General features: G+C 54.0%; 1 protein-coding gene across 1 annotated transcript in view; it reads right to left on the reverse strand.

Annotated features, from left to right (window-relative positions):
* The window catches only part of LOC137310695 (bone morphogenetic protein receptor type-2-like), a 122,863-nt gene that overhangs the window by 51,931 nt on the left and 50,806 nt on the right, over nucleotides 1-20,126 (reverse strand). Inside the window, exon 4 of the mRNA XM_067978371.1 lies at nucleotides 2,169-2,255. Coding sequence (XP_067834472.1) covers nucleotides 2,169-2,255 — 87 coding nt within the window. The remainder of the gene's footprint in view (nucleotides 1-2,168; nucleotides 2,256-20,126) is intronic.

A 20,126-nucleotide genomic window follows, 5' to 3' on the forward strand; every position in this document is an offset into this window, starting at 1 on the left:
GCAGTTTGAACGGGGCCAAGGTCAGGACGCGAAATTCGGAGAGCGATCGCCGATTTCACACTGGAGTAGCGGGTGGCATGAACTAAATTTCTCCCCCAATGGTGGTGGTCGTGCACGGGGAGGGGGTGGTTGCTGAAGTCTCATGGTCAGTCTGTGCCTTTCCAATGGGTCCTTTGTCTACACGGTTGTGTTACGACAGGAGCAGTTTCTTGGAGGTAAGAGTAATATTTGTACAAGGCTGCATGTGACAGCAAGCCACGTATGCAAGGAGTTAGGAACGGGGGTGCTCGGCTCCTCCTGACTGCCAGTTCTCTCCAGAACCTCCGTACAAAGGGGTTGGAAGTTGGTGGGTGGGTGGGGAGCCGTTATGGCCACAGCTTTGCCGTGAGTTGCTGGTGGGGTGTTTTCTTAGTTTGGGCAGTGAGCAATGCACAGCGTGGGATTTGGAGTTATTTCTCTGTCCAATCTTCCCTGAAGAGTGGCCAGCCCAGGTCATGTTCCCAGTAGCCAGCTAAGTATCCTTGTACAGAGGAATTAGTACTGAGTACAGGGAAGAGAGCTATCTTTGGGCCAGCAGAGGCCTGCTCTGGTGATAGACTCCCAGTGGGGTCCTGGAGGCAATGGCAGATCAGCAACAACTGGGTGTCCTGTTGGATGAGATGTAAATGGTCCACCAGATTGTTTGGTCCTGAATCAGTTTGTCCAACCTGTTGCAACAAAGGTTCACTAGATTGATTCCTGGGATGAGGGTTGTCCTATGACGAGAGATTGAGTAGAATGGGCCCAAACTCTTTGGAGTTTAGAAAAATAAGAGGTGATCTCATTGAAATATATAAGATTCTGAGAGAGCTTGACAGGGTAGATGCTGAGAGGCTGTTTCCCCCGGTTGGAGAGTCTAGAACTCGGGGGCATAGTCTCAGGATAAGGGGTCGGCCATTTAAGACTGAGATGAGAAGGAATTTATTCACTCAGAGGGTTGTGAATCTTTGGAATTCTCTACCCCAGAGGGCTGTGGATGCTGAGTCATTGAGTATATTCAAGGCTGAGATTGATAGATTTTTGGACTCTAGGGGAATCGAGGGATATGGGGATCGGGCAGGAAAGTGGAGTTGAGGTCGAAGATCAGCCATGATCTGATTGAATAGCAGAGCTGTCTCGAGGGGCCGTATGGCCGACTCCTACTCCTATTTCTTATGTTCTTATGAGGTGCTCCTCTTGTGGATGGGAGCTGCTTGTCCAGGGACCCTCTGGAAGGTGATACTGGGCCACCAGGCCTGTTGATGCCTTCAGCGTGGCTCAGACCTCTTTCTCTCACTGTACATGGTCAGGAATTCTATTGGTATACTTGGGCTCCTGCCAATCTTTTGTGTGGGATGGTGAAAGGGAGAGTGTCTAATGGGGCTGGTAGGTCAGTAATTAGTTCAAGGCCAAGCCAGGGGTTTGGGGAGAGCTTTATTCCAGCAATGACTTTGTTCAACACCATAACGTTCCAAGTTTGGAAATGGATCATTAGCAGATTGAACAGGGTCCTCCCACCTCTGGGACTCTAATTTAGGCTGGTCCCCTAATCCTCAACTCAAGCCCAGACTGATAGGTAAAAGGCTCTTCTATTTTGGGAACTAAGTTTTAGGGCCACCTGACCCAGTTCTTGGTGGACATTGGGCTTAACAGCACAAAGACGTCCACAATTCAGAATAAATTGTCAAAATCATTGAGGGGCCATGAAGATAACTGGGCTTGAAATGCAACATTTGACAGTGAGAAGAGCTTGGAATTTAAAGGATATAGTTGGGGCAGAGTAGGGAGAGATGTACGGAACAGGACAGGCTGTAGGTAAGAAGAATTTAAGGAACAGCCAGCATTGATTTAAAAGAGAAAGTTCCCACCTAGCTATAAGCTCCTCAACTTCTCAGAGCGTGTTACAGTAAACAGGCTGTTGAAGTCTCGAAGATATAGCTTATTTGCACTTTCAGAAAACTTTTAATAAAATCCTAGATGAAAGACCTCCAAACATAGGGGCTGAATGTCCATGGGGTTGTCCTCTTTGGTGAAAGATCTGTGAAAATCCCCAAAGGAGACGTCATTTACTCGTCTTCTCCAGGGTTTCAGCTGATCTTTCTGCAGAAATTCACCCCATCATATCGTCACAGTAAGATATAGGCCCATACCTCCAGGAGACATAATCAGCAATCCCAGTCCCAGGAGTATCGAAATAACCAAGATCACAATGAGGCAGATTATTCCTGAGTGAAGACCTACAATTTAACACAAATAATATTAGTCCAGTTACTATCAGTTCTGATGGAAGGTCGTAGAGTTAACCTTTAACTTCTCTCCCCACAGATACTCCCTGATCTGCTGAACGTTTTACTTCAGATTTCCAGCATCTGCAGTATTTTGCCATCGGCCCATGTGTGTTTATCACCACGATAGGTGACACTTTAATTGTTAAGTAGTCACTATCAATTTGCATTTAAAATCTAGGTCTAACCTGGGTTAGACCGCACTTGGAGCACTGTGCACAGTTCTGGCCTCCATATACCTTGGTTAGACCACACTCGGAGTACTGTGCACAGTTCTGGCCTCCATATACCTGGGTTAGACCACACTTGGAACACTGTGTGCAGTTCTGGTCTCCATATACCTTGGGTTAGACCGCACTCGGAGCACTGTGTGCAGTTCTGGCCTCCATATACCTTGGTTAGACCACACTCGGAGTACTGTGTGCAGTTCTGGTCTCCATAAACCTTGGTTAGACCACATTTGGAACACTGTGCACAGGTCTGGTCTCCATATACCTGGGTTAGACCACACTCGGAGTACTGTGTGCAGTTCTGGCCTCCATATACCTTGGTTAGACCACACTTGGAGTACTGTGTGCAGTTCTGGTCTCCATAAACCTTGGTTAGACCACATTTGGAACACTGTGCACAGGTCTGGTCTCCATATACCTGGGTTAGACCACACTTGGAGCACTGTGCACAGTTCTGGCCTCCATTAACCTTGGTTAGACCACACTCGGAGTACTGTGCACAGTTCTGGTCTCCATATACCTTGGTTAGACCACATTTGGAACACTGTGCACAGGTCTGGTCTCCATATACCTGGGTTAGACCACACTTGGAGCACTGTGCACAGTTCTGGTCTCCATATTATAAAAGAATATAAAGGGATTAGAGAAAGTGCAAAAAATATTTACAAGGTTGATACCAGAACTGAGAGGTTATACCAATCAGGAAAGGCTGAACAAGCTGGGGCTCTTTTCTCTAGAAAAGAGAAGGCTGAGGGGTGACCTGATAGAGGACTTTAAAATTATGAAGGGGTTTCGATAGGGTAGACGTAGAGAAGATGTTTCCACTTGTGGGGGAGACCAGAACTAGGGGCCATAAATATAAGATAGTCACTAATAAATCCAATAGGGAATTCAGGAGAAACTTCTTTACCCAGAGAGTGGTGAGAATGTGGAACTCGCTCCCACAAGGAGTGGTCGAGGGGAATAGCGGAGATGGGTTTAAGGGGAAGCTCAATAAACACATGAGGGAGAAAGGAATAGAAGGAGAGGGTGAGAGGGTGAGATGAAGAGGGGAGGGAGGAGGCTCGTGTGGAGCATAAACACCGACTGGCCTGTTTCTCTGCTGGATATTCCATGTAATAATTTGTGTCCCTTAGCTCCCTTCCCCTGGTTCTACAAGGACTTTCTTCATGTGAATCATTGATTGTCCTCATGATTCTTCACCAAAGCAAACCGAGAATCACAGAAATATTCCATCTCTTTATGCTAAGCCATCAGATGCTCCAGAAACGAGAGGTGGTGCTGGGGTCATCAAGATGACCACAGCCAGCTGACCCTCCTGTGGCCCAAAATCGCCAAACGGATTCAAATGAGATCTGGGTCTTAAAATTGGGATCGCCTCCAGACTGTTGGAGACCTTTCCAGAGGACAACCAGTGCCCTCTGCTGGAACTGGAGGACAACCAGTGCCCTCTGCTGGAACTGGAGGACAACCAGTGCCCTCTGCTGGAACTGGAGGACAACCAGTGCCCTCTGCTGGAACTGGAGGACAACCAGTGCCCTCTGCTGGAACTGGAGGACAACCAGTGCCCTCTGCTGGAACTGGAGGACAATCATGGGGAGTGAGCGGGAGAGTGGGATTAGACTGGGGTTCATGGGGAGTGAGCGGGAGAGTGGGATTAGACTGGGGTTCATGGGGAGTGAGCGGGAGAGTGGGATTAGACTGGGGTTCATGGGGAGTGAGCGGGAGAGTGGGATTAGACTGGGGTTCATGGGGAGTGAGCGGGAGAGTGGGATTAGACTGGGGTTCATGGGGAGTGAGCGGGAGAGTGGGATTAGACTGGGATTCATGGGGAGTGAGCGGGAGAGTGGGATTAGACTGGGGTTCATGGGGAGTGAGCGGGAGAGTGGGATTAGACTGGGGATCATGGGGAGTGAGCGGGAGAGTGGGATTAGACTGGGGTTCATGGGGAGTGAGCAGGAGAATGGGATTAGACTGGGATTCATGGGGAGTGAGCGGGAGAGTGGGATTAGACTGGGGTTCATGGGGAGTGACTGCGATAGTGGGATTAGACTGGGGTTCATGGGGAGGGAGCGGGAGAGTGGGATTAGACTGGGGTTCATGGGGAGTAAGCAGGAGGATGGGATTAGACTGGGATTCATGGGGAGTGAGCGGGAGAGTGGGATTAGACTGGGGATCATGGGGAGTGAGCGGGAGAGTGGGATTAGACTGGGGATCATGGGGAGTGAGCGGGAGAGTGGGATTAGACTGGGGATCATGGGGGGAGAGTGGGCTTAGACTGGGGTTCATGGGGAGTGAGCGGGAGAGCGGGATTAGACTGGGGTTCATGGGGAGTGAGCGGGAGAGTGGGATTAGACTGGGGTTCATGGGGAGTGAGCGGGAGAGTGGGATTAGACTGGGGTCCATGGGGAGTGAGCGGGAGAGTGGGATTAGACTGGGGTTCATGGGGAGTGACTGCGATAGTGGGATTAGACTGGGGTTCATGGGGAGTGAGCGGGAGAGTGGGATTAGACTGGGGTTAATGGGGAGTGAGCGGGAGAGTGGGATTAGACTGGGGTTCATGGGGAGTGAGCGGGAGAGTGGGATTAGACTGAGATTCATGGGGAGTGAGCGGGAGAGTGGGATTAGACTGGGGATCATGGGGAGTGAGTGGGAGAGTGGGATTAGACTGGGGTTCATGGGGAGTGAGCGGGATTAAACTGGGGTTCATGGGGAATGAACGGAAGAGTGGGATTAGACTGGGGATCATGGGGAGTGAGCGGGAGAGTGGGATTAGACTGGGGTTCATGGGGAGTGAGCGGGAGAGTGGGATTAGACTGGGGTTCATGGGGAGTGAGCGGGAGAGTGGGATTAGACTGGGGTTCATGGGGAGTGAGCGGGAGAGTGGGATTAGACTGGGGTTCATGGGGAGTGAGCGGGAGAGTGGGATTAGACTGGGGTTCATGGGGAGTGAACGGGAGAGTGGGATTAGACTGGGGTTCATGGGGAGTGAGCGGGAGAGTGGGATTAGACTGGGATTCATGGGGAGTGAGCGGGAGGGTGGGATTAGACTGGGGTTCATGGGGAGTGAGCGGGAGAGTGGGCTTAGACTGGGGATCATGGGAGTGACTGCGAGAGTGGGATTAGACTGGGGTTCATGGGGAGAGAGCGGGAGAGTGAGATTAGACTGGGGTTCATGGGGAGTGAGCGGGAGAGTGGGCTTAGACTGGGGATCATGGGAGTGACTGCGAGAGTGGGATTAGACTGGGGTTCATGGGGAGAGAGCGGGAGAGTGAGATTAGACTGGGGTTCATGGGGAGTGAGCGGGAGAGTGGGATTAGACTGGGGTTCATGGGGAGTGAGCGGGAGAGTGAGATTAGACTGGGGTTCATGGGGAGTGAGCGGGAGAGTGGGCTTAGACTGGGGATCATGGGAGTGACTGCGAGAGTGGGATTAGACTGGGGTTCATGGGGAGTGAACGGGAGAGTGGGATTAGACTGGGGTTCATGGGGAGTGAACGGGAGAGTGGGATTAGACTGGGGTTCATGGGGAGAGAGCGGGAGAGTGGGATTAGACTGGGGTTCATGGGGAGTGAGCGGGAGAGTGGGATTAGACTGGGGATCATGGGAGTGAGCGGGAGAGTGGGATTAGACTGGGGTTCATGGGGAGTGAGCGGGAGAGTGGGATTAGACTGGGGTTCATGGGGAGTGAGCGGGAGAGTGGGATTAGACTGGGGTTCATGGGGAGTGAGGGGAGAGTGGGGTTCATGGGGAGTGAGCGGGAGAGTGGGATTAGACTGGGGTTCATGGGGAGTGAGCGGGAGGGTGGGATTAGACTGGGATTAGACTGGGGTTCATGGGGAGTGAGCGGGAGAGTGGGATTAGACTGGGGTTCATGGGGAGTGAGCGGGAGAGTGGGCTTAGACTGGGGATCATGGGAGTGACTGCGAGAGTGGGATTAGACTGGGGTTCATGGGGAGTGAGCGGGAGAGTGGGATTAGACTGGGGTTCATGGGGAGTGAGCGGGAGAGTGAGATTAGACTGGGGTTCATGGGGAGTGAGCGGGAGAGTGGCCTTAGACTGGGGATCATGGGAGTGACTGCGAGAGTGGGATTAGACTGGGGTTCATGGGGAGTGAACGGGAGAGTGGGATTAGACTGGGGTTCATGGGGAGTGAACGGGAGAGTGGGATTAGACTGGGGTTCATGGGGAGAGAGCGGGAGAGTGGGATTAGACTGGGGTTCATGGGGAGTGAGCGGGAGAGTGTGATTAGACTGGGGATCATGGGAGTGAACGGGACGGTGGGATTAGACTGGGGTTCATGGGGAGTGAGCGGGAGAGTGGGATTAGACTGGGGTTCATGGGGAGTGAGCGGGAGAGTGGGATTAGACTGGGGTTCATGGGGAGTGAGGGGAGAGTGGGGTTCATGGGGAGTGAGCGGGAGAGTGGGATTAGACTGGGGTTCATGGGGAGTCAGCGGGAGAGTGAGATTAGACTGGGGTTCATGGGGAGTGAGCGGGAGAGTGGGATTAGACTGGGGATCATGGGAGTGAACGGGAGAGTGGGATTAGACTGGGGATCATGGGAGTGACTGCGAGAGTGGGATTAGACTGGGGATCATGGGAGTGAGTGGGAGAGTGGGATTAGACTGGGGATCATGGGAGTGAACGGGAGAGTGGGATTAGACTGGGGATCATGGGAGTGAACGGGAGAGTGGGATTAGACTGGGGTTCATGGGGAGTGAGCGGGAGAGTGGGATTAGACTGGGGATCATGGGGAGTGAGTGGGAGAGTGGGATTAGACTGGGGTTCATGGGAGTGAACGGGAGAGTGGGATTAGACTGGGGTTCATGGGGAGTGAACGGGAGAGTGGGATTAGACTGGGGATCATGGGGAGTGAGTGGGAGAGTGGGATTAGACTGGGGATCATGGGGAGTGAACGGGAGAGTGGGATTAGACTGGGGTTCATGGGGAGTGAGTGGGAGAGTGGGATTAGACTGGGGTTCATGGGAGTGAACGGGAGAGTGGGATTAGACTGGGGTTCATGGGGAGTGAACGGGAGAGTGGGATTAGACTGGGGATCATGGGGAGTGAGTGGGAGAGTGGGATTAGACTGGGGTTCATGGGAGTGAACGGGAGAGTGGGATTAGACTGGGGTTCATGGGGAGTGAACGGGAGAGTGGGATTAGACTGGGGATCATGGGGAGTGAGCGGGAGAGTGGGATTAGACTGGGGTTCATGGGGAGTGAACGGGAGAGTGGGATTAGACTGGGGATCATGGGGAGTGAGCGGGAGAGTGGGATTAGACTGGGGTTCATGGGGAATGAACGGGAGAGTGGGATTAGACTGGGGTTCATGGGGAGTGAGCGGGAGAGTGGGATTAGACTGGGGTTCATGGGGGGTGAACGGGAGAGTGGGATTAGACTGGGGATCATGGGGAGTGAGCGGGAGAGTGGGATTAGACTGGGGTTCATGGGGAGTGAGCGGGAGAGTGTGATTAGACTGGGGTTCATGGGAGTGAACGGGGGAGTGAGATTAGACTGGGGTTCATGGGGAGTGAGCGGGAGAGTGGGATTAGACTGGGGTTCATGGGGAGTGAGTGGGAGAGTGGGATTAGAAGGATCAAAGAAAATCTAATCAGCCTTTGAGCGAAGCTCATTTCAGTGATACAGCTGAACCAGATGCTGAATCGGATTTCGTATCGGAAATAGACACGGTCTTGGGGTCTGAAAGGTTATTACATTTAATAAATGACGAGATGCCTCAGAGGAGAGAGGTAGAGAGGGTATCCTCGGACTGGTCAAAGTCTTCACCTGCCTCCATTACTGAAATCTCCTTTCACTGTAGCTGCTGCTTACAGTCACTTTATTGCCCATACTGCAGGGAATTTCTCTGTGTGATTATTAAAGCACATGTTTCTAATCTCATCACACTCAGTGTCGGTCTATTGCTGTGTTCTGAAAATTCACCAATAATGTAATCATTGACTGGGATTCATGGGCAGTGTTCCCTACTGTGCAGGCTTTGGGCTGAATGACCATGTTATTCAGGGCAGTGAGAGGGTTAAGATAAAGTTGAATTAATTGTCGACTGCTTTGCAGGTGTGAGCATTAGATAGAAGGGTTTCAAGGCCTCATAAAAAGCTCCCACAGAAACATCTGGAATGTGTCTATTGATAAAAGCTAAAGTTGGAAGAGTAAGGGAGTGTGAGAATTTGGGAATATGCCATCTGTAGAAATCTGTAGAATAAAGGTTCCAAAAACGATTGCAGTTCAGGGAAGATTAAGGAAAACAAACAGCTCTTTCAGCTCACAACAATGTTCAATGAAGATAGAAAATTCCATCATCCACAAATGAACACTCAATCTACCACCGAACTTAGAACTTTAATGTTGGAATTTACAACTCATTAGTCTCCATCCTATTTTTGGATGAGCAGTTTTGCCTCCGAATGCTGGTCATTTAGCACCAAACCCGGGAAAAACAAACGATTTCACCAACAAATAGTCCAGCGATGGACAATCCAATGCCAGGTTATTGTGTGAAACAAAGCAAAGTGAGCCACGTGTCATCATAAATAAAGATGGTTTCTGCTACTCTAATAGTCGACACGACTTCAAAGTGACCTGTTCCCTTTCTCACATTCCCTGTCACCTGACATCAACATCCCGATACACGCTCTCAATGTACCCCGTCTGACACAGGCTCCCGATGTACCCCGTCTGACGCACGCTCTGAATGTACCCCGTCTGACACACGCTCTCAATGTACCCCGTCTGACACACGCTCCCAATGTACCCCGTCTGACGCATGCTCTGAATGTACCCCGTCTGACACACGCTCTCAATGTACCCCGTCTGACACACGCTCTCAATGTGCCCCGTCTGACACACGCTCCCAATGTACCCCGTCTGACACACGCTCTCAATGTACCCCGTCTGACACATGCTCTCAATGTACCCCGTCTGACACACGCTCTCAATGTACCCCGTCTGACGCACGCTCTGAATGTACCCCGTCTGACACACGCTCTCAATGTACCCCGTCTGACACACGCTCTCAATGTACCCCGTCTGACACACGCTCTCAATGTACCCCGTCTGACGCACGCTCTGAATGTACCCCGTCTGACACACGCTCTCAATGTACCCCGTCTGACACACGCTCTCAATGTACCCCGTCTGACGCACGCTCTGAATGTACCCCGTCTGACACACGCTCTCAATGTACCCCGTCTGACGCACGCTCTGAATGTACCCCGTCTGACACACGCTCTCAATGTACCCCGTCTGACACACGCTCTGAATGTACCCCGTCTGACACACGCTCTCAATGTACCCCGTCTGACGCACGCTCTGAATGTACCCCGTCTGACACACGCTCTCAATGTACCCCGTCTGACGCACGCTCTCAATGTACCCCGTCTGACGCACGCTCTGAATGTACCCCGTCTGACACACGCTCTCAATGTACCCCGTCTGACACAGGCTCCCAATGTACCCCGTCTGACACACGCTCTGAATGTACCCCGTCTGACACACGCTCTCAATGTACCCCGTCTGACACACGCTCTGAATGTACCCCGTCTGACACACGCTCTCAATGTGCCCCGTCTGACGCACGCTCTCAATGTACCCCGTCTGACGCACGCTCTCAATGTACCCCGTCTGACACACGCTCTGAATGTACCCCGTCTGACACACGCTCTCAATGTACCCCGTCTGACGCACGGTCTCAATGTACCCCGTCTGACACACGCTCCCAATGTACCCCGTCTGAAACACGCTCTCAATGTACCCCGTCAGACACACGCTCTCAATGTACCCCGTCTGACACACGCTCTCAATGTACCCCGTCTGACACACGCTCTCAATGTACCCCGTCTGACACACGCTCTCAATGTACCCCGTCTGACACACGCTCTCAATGTACCCCGTCTGACACACGCTCTCAATGTACCCCGTCTGATGCACGCTCTGAATGTACCCCGTCTGACACACGCTCTCAATGTACCCCGTCTGACACACGCTCTCAATGTACCCCGTCTGATGCACGCTCTGAATGTACCCCGTCTGACACACGCTCTCAATGTACCCCGTCTGACGCACGCTCTCAATGTACCCCGTCTGACGCACGCTCTCAATGTACCCCGTCTGACGCACGCTCTCAATGTACGCCGTATGACACACGCTCTCAATGTACCCCGTCTGACACACGCTCTCAATGTACCCCGTCTGACGCACGCTCTCAATGTACCCCGTCTGACACACGCTCTCAATGTACCCCGTCTGACACACGCTCTCAATGCACCCCGTCTGACACACGGTCTCAATGTACCCCGTCTGACACACGCTCCCAATGTACCCCGTCTGACACACGCTCTCAATGTACCCCGTCTGACACAGGCTCCCAATGTAAACCGTCTGACACACGCTCTGAATGTACCCCGTCTGACACAAGCTCTCAATGTACCCCGTCTGACGCACGCTCTGAATGTACCCCGTCTGACACACGCTCTCAATGTACCCCGTCTGACGCACGCTCTGAATGTACCCCGTCTGACACATGCTCTCAATGTACCTCGTCTGACACACGCTCTCAATGTACCCCGTCTGACACACGCTCTCAATGTACCCCGTCTGACACATGCTCCCAATGTACCCCGTCTGACACACGCTCTCAATGTACCCCGTCTGACACACGCTCTCAATGTGCCCCGTCTGACACACGCTCTCAATGTACCCCGTCTGACACACGCTCTCAATGTACCCCGTCTGACACACGATCTCAATGTACCCCGTCTGACACACGCTCACATTGTGCCCCGTCTGACACACGATCTCAATGTACCCCGTCTGACACACGCTCTCAATGTACCCCGTCTGACACACGCTCTCAATGTACCCCGTCTGACACACGCTCACATTGTGCCCCGTCTGACACACGATCTCAATGTACCCCGTCTGACACACGCTCTCAATGTGCCCCGTCTGACACACGCTCTCAATGTGCCCCGTCTGACACACGCTCTCAATGTACGACGTCTGACACACGCTCTCAATGTAACCCGTCTGACACGCGCTCTCAATGTACGACGTCTGACACACGCTCTCAATGTAACCCGTCTGACACACGCTCTCAATGTACGACGTCTGACACAAGCTCACATTGCACCCCGTCTGACACACGCTCTCACTGTACCCCGTCTGACACACGCTCTCAATGTGCCCCGTCTGACACACGCTCTCAATGTACCCCGTCTGACGCACGCTCTCAATGTACCCCGTCTGACGCACGCTCTCAATGTACCCCGTCTGACACACGCTCTCAATGTGCCCCGTCTGACACACGCTCTCAATGTACCCCGTCTGACGCACGCTCTCAATGTACCCCGTCTGACGCACGCTCTCAATGTACCCCGTCTGACACACGCTCTCGATGTACCCCGTCTGACACACGCTCTCAATGTGCCCCGTCTGACACACGCTCTCAATGTACCCCGTCTGACGCACGCTCTCAATGTACCCCGTCTGACACACGCTCTCAATGTGCCCCGTCTGACACACGCTCTCAATGTACCCCGTCAGACACACGCTCTCAATGTACCCCGTCTGACACACGCTCTCAATGTGCCCCGTCTGACACACGCTCTCACTGTACCCCGTCTGACACACGCTCTCAATGTACCCCGTCTGACACACGCTCTCAATGTACCCCGTCTGACGCACGCTCTCAATGTACCCCGTCTGACCAACGCTCTCAATGTACCCCGTCTGACACACGCTCTCAATGTACCCCGTCTGACACACGCTCTCAATGTACCCCGTCTGACGCACGCTCTCAATGTACCCCGTCTGACGCACGCTCTCAATGTACCCCGTTTGACGCACGCTCTCAATGTACCCCGTCTGACACACGCTCTCAATGTACCCCGTCTGACACACGCTCTCAATGTACCCCGTCTGACACACGCTCTCAATGTACCCCGTCTGACACACGCTCTCGATGTACCCCGTCTGACACACGCTCTCAATGTACCCCGTCTGACACACGCTCTCAATGTACCCCGTCTGACACACGCTCTCAATGTACCCCGTCTGACACACGCTCTGAATGTGTCCCGTCTGACACACGCTCTGAATGTACCCCGTCTGACACACGCTCTCAATGTACCCCGTCTGACACACGCTCTGAATGTGTCCCGTCTGACACACCCTCTCAATTTACCCCGTCTGACACACGCTCTGAATGTACCCCGTCTGACACACGCTCTGAATGTACCCCGTCTGACACACGCTCTCAATGTACCCCGTCTGACACACGCTCTCAATGTACCCCGTCTGACACACGCTCTCAATGTACCCCGTCTGACACACGCTCTGAATGTGTCCCGTCTGACACACGCTCTGAATGTACCCCGTCTGACACACGCTCTCAATGTACCCCGTCTGACACACGCTCCAAATGTGCCCCGTCTGACACACGCTCTCAATGTGCCCCGTCTGACACACGCTTTCAATGTACCCCGTCTGACGCATGCTCTCAATGTACCCCGTCTGACACACGCTCTCAATGTACACACGCTCTCAATGTACCCCGTCTGACACACGCTCTCAATGTACCCCGTCTGACACATGCTCTGAATGCACCCCGTCTGACACACGCTCTCAATGTACCCCGTCTAACACACGCTCCAAATGTGACCCGTCTGACACACGCTCTCAATGTGCCCCGTCTGACGCACGCTCTCAATGTGCCCCGTCTGACACACGCTCTCAATGTGCCCCGTCTGACACACGCTCTCAATGTGCCCCGTCTGACACACGCTCTCAATGTACCCCGTCTGACACACGCTCTCAATGTACCCCGTCTGACACACGCTCCAAATGTGCCCCGTCTGACACACGCTCTGAATGTACCTCGTCTGACACACGCTCTCAATGTACCCCGTCTGACACACGCTCTCAATGTACCCCGTCTGACACATGCTCCAAATGTACCCCGTCTGACACACGCTCTCAATGTACCCCGTCCGACACACGCTCCCAATGTACCCGTCTCACACATGCTCCAAATGTACCCCGTCTGACGCACGCTCTCAATTTACCCCGTCTGACGCACGCTCTCAATGTGCCCCGTCTGACACATGCTCTAAATGGACCCCGTCTGACACACGCTCTCAATGTACCCCGTCTGACACACGTTCTCAATGTGCCCCGTCTGACACACGCTCTCAATGTACCCCGTCTGACACACGCTCTCAATGTACCCCGTCTGACACACGCTCACAATGTACCCCGTCTGACACACGCTCTCAATGTGCCCCGTCTGACACACGCTCTCAATGTACCCCGTCTGACACACGCTCTCAATGTACCCCGTCTGACACACGCTCTCAATGTGCCCCGTCTGACACACGCTCTCAATGTACCCCGTCTGACACACGCTCTCAATGTGCCCCGTCTGACACACGCTCACAATGTACCCCGTCTGACACACGCTCTCAATGTACCCCGTCTGACACACGCTCTCAATGTACCCCGTCTGACACACGCTCTCAATGTACCCCGTCTGACACACGCTCTCAATGTGCCCCGTCTGACACACGCTCTCAATGTACCCCGTCTGACACACGCTCTCAATGTACCCCGTCTGACACATGCTCTCAATGTACCCCGTCTGACACACGCTCTCAATGTACCCCGTCTGACACACGCTCTCAATGTACCCCGTCTGACACACGCTCTCAATGTACCCCGTCTGACACACGCTCTGAATGTACCCCGTCTGACACACGCTCTGAATGTACCACGTCTGACACTCGCTCTCAATGTGCCCCGTCTGACACACGCTCTCAATGTACCCCGTCTGACACACGCTCTCAATGTACCCCGTCTGACACACGCTCTCAATGTAACCCGTCTGACACACGCTCTCAATGTACCCCGTCTGACACACGTTCTCAATGTGCCCCGTCTGACACACGCTCTCAATGTACCCCGTCTGACACACGCTCTCAATGTACCCCGTCTGACACACGCTCACAATGTACCCCGTCTGACACACGCTCTCAATGTGCCCCGTCTGACACACGCTCTCAATGTACCCCGTCTGACACACGCTCTCAATGTACCCCGTCTGACACACGCTCTCAATGTGCCCCGTCTGACACACGCTCTCAATGTACCCCGTCTGACACACGCTCTCAATGTGCCCCGTCTGACACACGCTCTCAATGTACCCCGTCTGACACACGCTCTCAATGTACCCCGTCTGACACACGCTCTCAATGTACCCCGTCTGACACACGCTCTCAATGTACCCCGTCTGACACACGCTCTCAATGTGCCCCGTCTGTCACACGCTCTCAATGTACCCCGTCTGACACACGCTCTCAATGTACCCCGTCTGACACACGCTCTCAATGTACCCCGTCTGACACACGCTCTCAATGTACCCCGTCTGACACACGCTCTCAATGTACCCCGTCTGACACACGCTCTGAATGTACCCCGTCTGACACACGTTCTGAATGTACCACGTCTGACACTCGCTCTCAATGTGCCCCGTCTGACACACGCTCTCAATGTACCCCGTCTGACACACGCTCTCAATGTACCCCGTCTGACACACGCTCTCAATGTGCCCCGTCTGACACACGCTCTCAATGTACCCCGTCTGATACACGCTCTCAATGTGCCCCGTCTGACACACGCTCTCAATGTACCCCGTCTGACACACGCTCTCAATGTGCCCCGTCAGACACACGCTCTCAATGTACCCCGTCTGATACACGCTCTCAATGTGCCCCGTCTGACACACGCTCTCAATGTACCCCGTCTGACACACGCTCTCAATGTACCCCGTCTGACACACGCTCTCAATGTACCCCGTCTGACGCACGCTCTCAATGTACCCCGTCTGACACACGCTCTCAATGTACCCCGTCTGACACACGCTCTCAATGTACCCCGTCTGACGCACGCTCTCAATGTACCCCGTCTGACACACGCTCTGAATGTACCCCGTCTGACACACGCTCTCAATGTACCCCGTCTGACACACGCTCTCAATGTGCCCCGTCTGACACACGCTCTCAATGTACCCCGTCTGACACACGCTCTCAATGTAGCCCGTCTGACGCACGCTCTCAATGTGCCCCGTCTGACACACGCTCTCAATGTGCCCCGTCTGACACACGCTCTCAATGTACCCCGTCTGACACACGCTCTCAATGTACCCCGTCTGACACACGCTCTCAATGTACCCCGTCTGACACACGCTCTCAATGTACCCCGTCTGACGCACGCTCTCAATGTACCCCGTCTGACGCACGCTCTGAATGTGCCCCGTCTGACACACGCTCTCAATGTACCCCGTCTGATACACGCTCTCAATGTAACCCGTCTGACACACGCTCTCAATGTACCCCGTCTGACACACGCTCTCAATGTACCCCGTCTGACACACGCTCTCAATGTAACCCGTCTGACACACGCTCTCAATGTACCCCGTCTGACACACGCTCTCAATGTACCCCGTCTGACACACGCTCTCAATGTACCCCGTCTGACACACGCTCTCAATGGACCCCGTCTGACACACGCTCTCAATGTGCCCCGTCTGACACACGCTCCCAATGTACCCCGTCTGACACACGCTCTCAATGTGCCCCGTCTGACACACGCTCTCAATGTACCCCGTCTGACACACGCTCTCAATGTACCCCGTCTGACACACGCTCTCAATGTACCCCGTCTGACACACGCTCTCAATGTACCCCGTCTGACACACGCTCTCAATGTACCCCGTCTGACACACGCTCTGAATGTACCCCGTCTGACACACGCTCTGAATGTACCCCGTCTGACACACGCTCTCAATGTACCCCGTCTGACACACGCTCTCAATGTGCCCCTTCTGACACACGCTCTCAATGTACCCCGTCTGACACACGCTCTCAATGTACCCCGTCTGACACACGCTCTCAATGTGCCCCGTCTGACACACGCTCTCAATGTACCCCGTCTGACACACGCTCTCAATGTGCCCCGTCTGACACACGCTCTCAATGTACCCCGTCTGACACACGCTCTCAATGTGCCCCGTCTGACACACGCTCTCAATGTACCCCGTCTGACACACGCTCTCAATGTACCCCGTCTGACGTACGCTCCCAATGTACCCCGTCTGACACACGCTCCCAATGTACCCCGTCTGACACACGCTCTCAATGTGCCCCGTCTGACGTACGCTCCCAATGTACCCCGTCTGACACACGCTCTCAATGTACCCCGTCTGACACACGCTCTCAATGTACCCCGTCTGACACACGCTCTCAATGTACCCCGTCTGACACACGCTCTCGATGTACCCCGTCTGACACACGCTCTCAATGTACCCCGTCTGACACACGCTCTCAATGTACCCCGTCTGACACACGCTCTCAATGTACCCCGTCTGACACACGCTCTGAATGTGTCCCGTCTGACACACGCTCTGAATGTACCCCGTCTGACACACGCTCTCAATGTACCCCGTCTGACACACGCTCTGAATGTGTCCCGTCTGACACACCCTCTCAATTTACCCCGTCTGACACACGCTCTGAATGTACCCCGTCTGACACACGCTCTGAATGTACCCCGTCTGACACACGCTCTCAATGTACCCCGTCTGACACACGCTCTCAATGTACCCCGTCTGACACACGCTCTCAATGTACCCCGTCTGACACACGCTCTGAATGTGTCCCGTCTGACACACGCTCTGAATGTACCCCGTCTGACACACGCTCTCAATGTACCCCGTCTGACACACGCTCCAAATGTGCCCCGTCTGACACACGCTCTCAATGTGCCCCGTCTGACACACGCTTTCAATGTACCCCGTCTGACGCATGCTCTCAATGTACCCCGTCTGACACACGCTCTCAATGTACACACGCTCTCAATGTACCCCGTCTGACACACGCTCTCAATGTACCCCGTCTGACACATGCTCTGAATGCACCCCGTCTGACACACGCTCTCAATGTACCCCGTCTAACACACGCTCCAAATGTGACCCGTCTGACACACGCTCTCAATGTGCCCCGTCTGACGCACGCTCTCAATGTGCCCCGTCTGACACACGCTCTCAATGTGCCCCGTCTGACACACGCTCTCAATGTGCCCCGTCTGACACACGCTCTCAATGTACCCCGTCTGACACACGCTCTCAATGTACCCCGTCTGACACACGCTCCAAATGTGCCCCGTCTGACACACGCTCTGAATGTACCTCGTCTGACACACGCTCTCAATGTACCCCGTCTGACACACGCTCTCAATGTACCCCGTCTGACACATGCTCCAAATGTACCCCGTCTGACACACGCTCTCAATGTACCCCGTCCGACACACGCTCCCAATGTACCCGTCTCACACATGCTCCAAATGTACCCCGTCTGACGCACGCTCTCAATTTACCCCGTCTGACGCACGCTCTCAATGTGCCCCGTCTGACACATGCTCTAAATGGACCCCGTCTGACACACGCTCTCAATGTACCCCGTCTGACACACGTTCTCAATGTGCCCCGTCTGACACACGCTCTCAATGTACCCCGTCTGACACACGCTCTCAATGTACCCCGTCTGACACACGCTCACAATGTACCCCGTCTGACACACGCTCTCAATGTGCCCCGTCTGACACACGCTCTCAATGTACCCCGTCTGACACACGCTCTCAATGTACCCCGTCTGACACACGCTCTCAATGTGCCCCGTCTGACACACGCTCTCAATGTACCCCGTCTGACACACGCTCTCAATGTGCCCCGTCTGACACACGCTCACAATGTACCCCGTCTGACACACGCTCTCAATGTACCCCGTCTGACACACGCTCTCAATGTACCCCGTCTGACACACGCTCTCAATGTACCCCGTCTGACACACGCTCTCAATGTGCCCCGTCTGACACACGCTCTCAATGTACCCCGTCTGACACACGCTCTCAATGTACCCCGTCTGACACATGCTCTCAATGTACCCCGTCTGACACACGCTCTCAATGTACCCCGTCTGACACACGCTCTCAATGTACCCCGTCTGACACACGCTCTCAATGTACCCCGTCTGACACACGCTCTGAATGTACCCCGTCTGACACACGCTCTGAATGTACCACGTCTGACACTCGCTCTCAATGTGCCCCGTCTGACACACGCTCTCAATGTACCCCGTCTGACACACGCTCTCAATGTACCCCGTCTGACACACGCTCTCAATGTAACCCGTCTGACACACGCTCTCAATGTACCCCGTCTGACACACGTTCTCAATGTGCCCCGTCTGACACACGCTCTCAATGTACCCCGTCTGACACACGCTCTCAATGTACCCCGTCTGACACACGCTCACAATGTACCCCGTCTGACACACGCTCTCAATGTGCCCCGTCTGACACACGCTCTCAATGTACCCCGTCTGACACACGCTCTCAATGTACCCCGTCTGACACACGCTCTCAATGTGCCCCGTCTGACACACGCTCTCAATGTACCCCGTCTGACACACGCTCTCAATGTGCCCCGTCTGACACACGCTCTCAATGTACCCCGTCTGACACACGCTCTCAATGTACCCCGTCTGACACACGCTCTCAATGTACCCCGTCTGACACACGCTCTCAATGTACCCCGTCTGACACACGCTCTCAATGTGCCCCGTCTGTCACACGCTCTCAATGTACCCCGTCTGACACACGCTCTCAATGTACCCCGTCTGACACACGCTCTCAATGTACCCCGTCTGACACACGCTCTCAATGTACCCCGTCTGACACACGCTCTCAATGTACCCCGTCTGACACACGCTCTGAATGTACCCCGTCTGACACACGTTCTGAATGTACCACGTCTGACACTCGCTCTCAATGTGCCCCGTCTGACACACGCTCTCAATGTACCCCGTCTGACACACGCTCTCAATGTACCCCGTCTGACACACGCTCTCAATGTGCCCCGTCTGACACACGCTCTCAATGTACCCCGTCTGATACACGCTCTCAATGTGCCCCGTCTGACACACGCTCTCAATGTACCCCGTCTGACACACGCTCTCAATGTGCCCCGTCAGACACACGCTCTCAATGTACCCCGTCTGATACACGCTCTCAATGTGCCCCGTCTGACACACGCTCTCAATGTACCCCGTCTGACACACGCTCTCAATGTACCCCGTCTGACACACGCTCTCAATGTACCCCGTCTGACGCACGCTCTCAATGTACCCCGTCTGACACACGCTCTCAATGTACCCCGTCTGACACACGCTCTCAATGTACCCCGTCTGACGCACGCTCTCAATGTACCCCGTCTGACACACGCTCTGAATGTACCCCGTCTGACACACGCTCTGAATGTACCCCGTCTGACACACGCTCTCAATGTGCCCCGTCTGACACACGCTCTCAATGTACCCCGTCTGACACACGCTCTCAATGTAGCCCGTCTGACGCACGCTCTCAATGTGCCCCGTCTGACACACGCTCTCAATGTGCCCCGTCTGACACACGCTCTCAATGTACCCCGTCTGACACACGCTCTCAATGTACCCCGTCTGACACA

This window comes from Heptranchias perlo, unplaced genomic scaffold, assembly GCF_035084215.1.
Source record: "Heptranchias perlo isolate sHepPer1 unplaced genomic scaffold, sHepPer1.hap1 HAP1_SCAFFOLD_270, whole genome shotgun sequence".
In the NCBI taxonomy this organism is placed as follows: Eukaryota; Metazoa; Chordata; class Chondrichthyes; order Hexanchiformes; family Hexanchidae; genus Heptranchias; species Heptranchias perlo.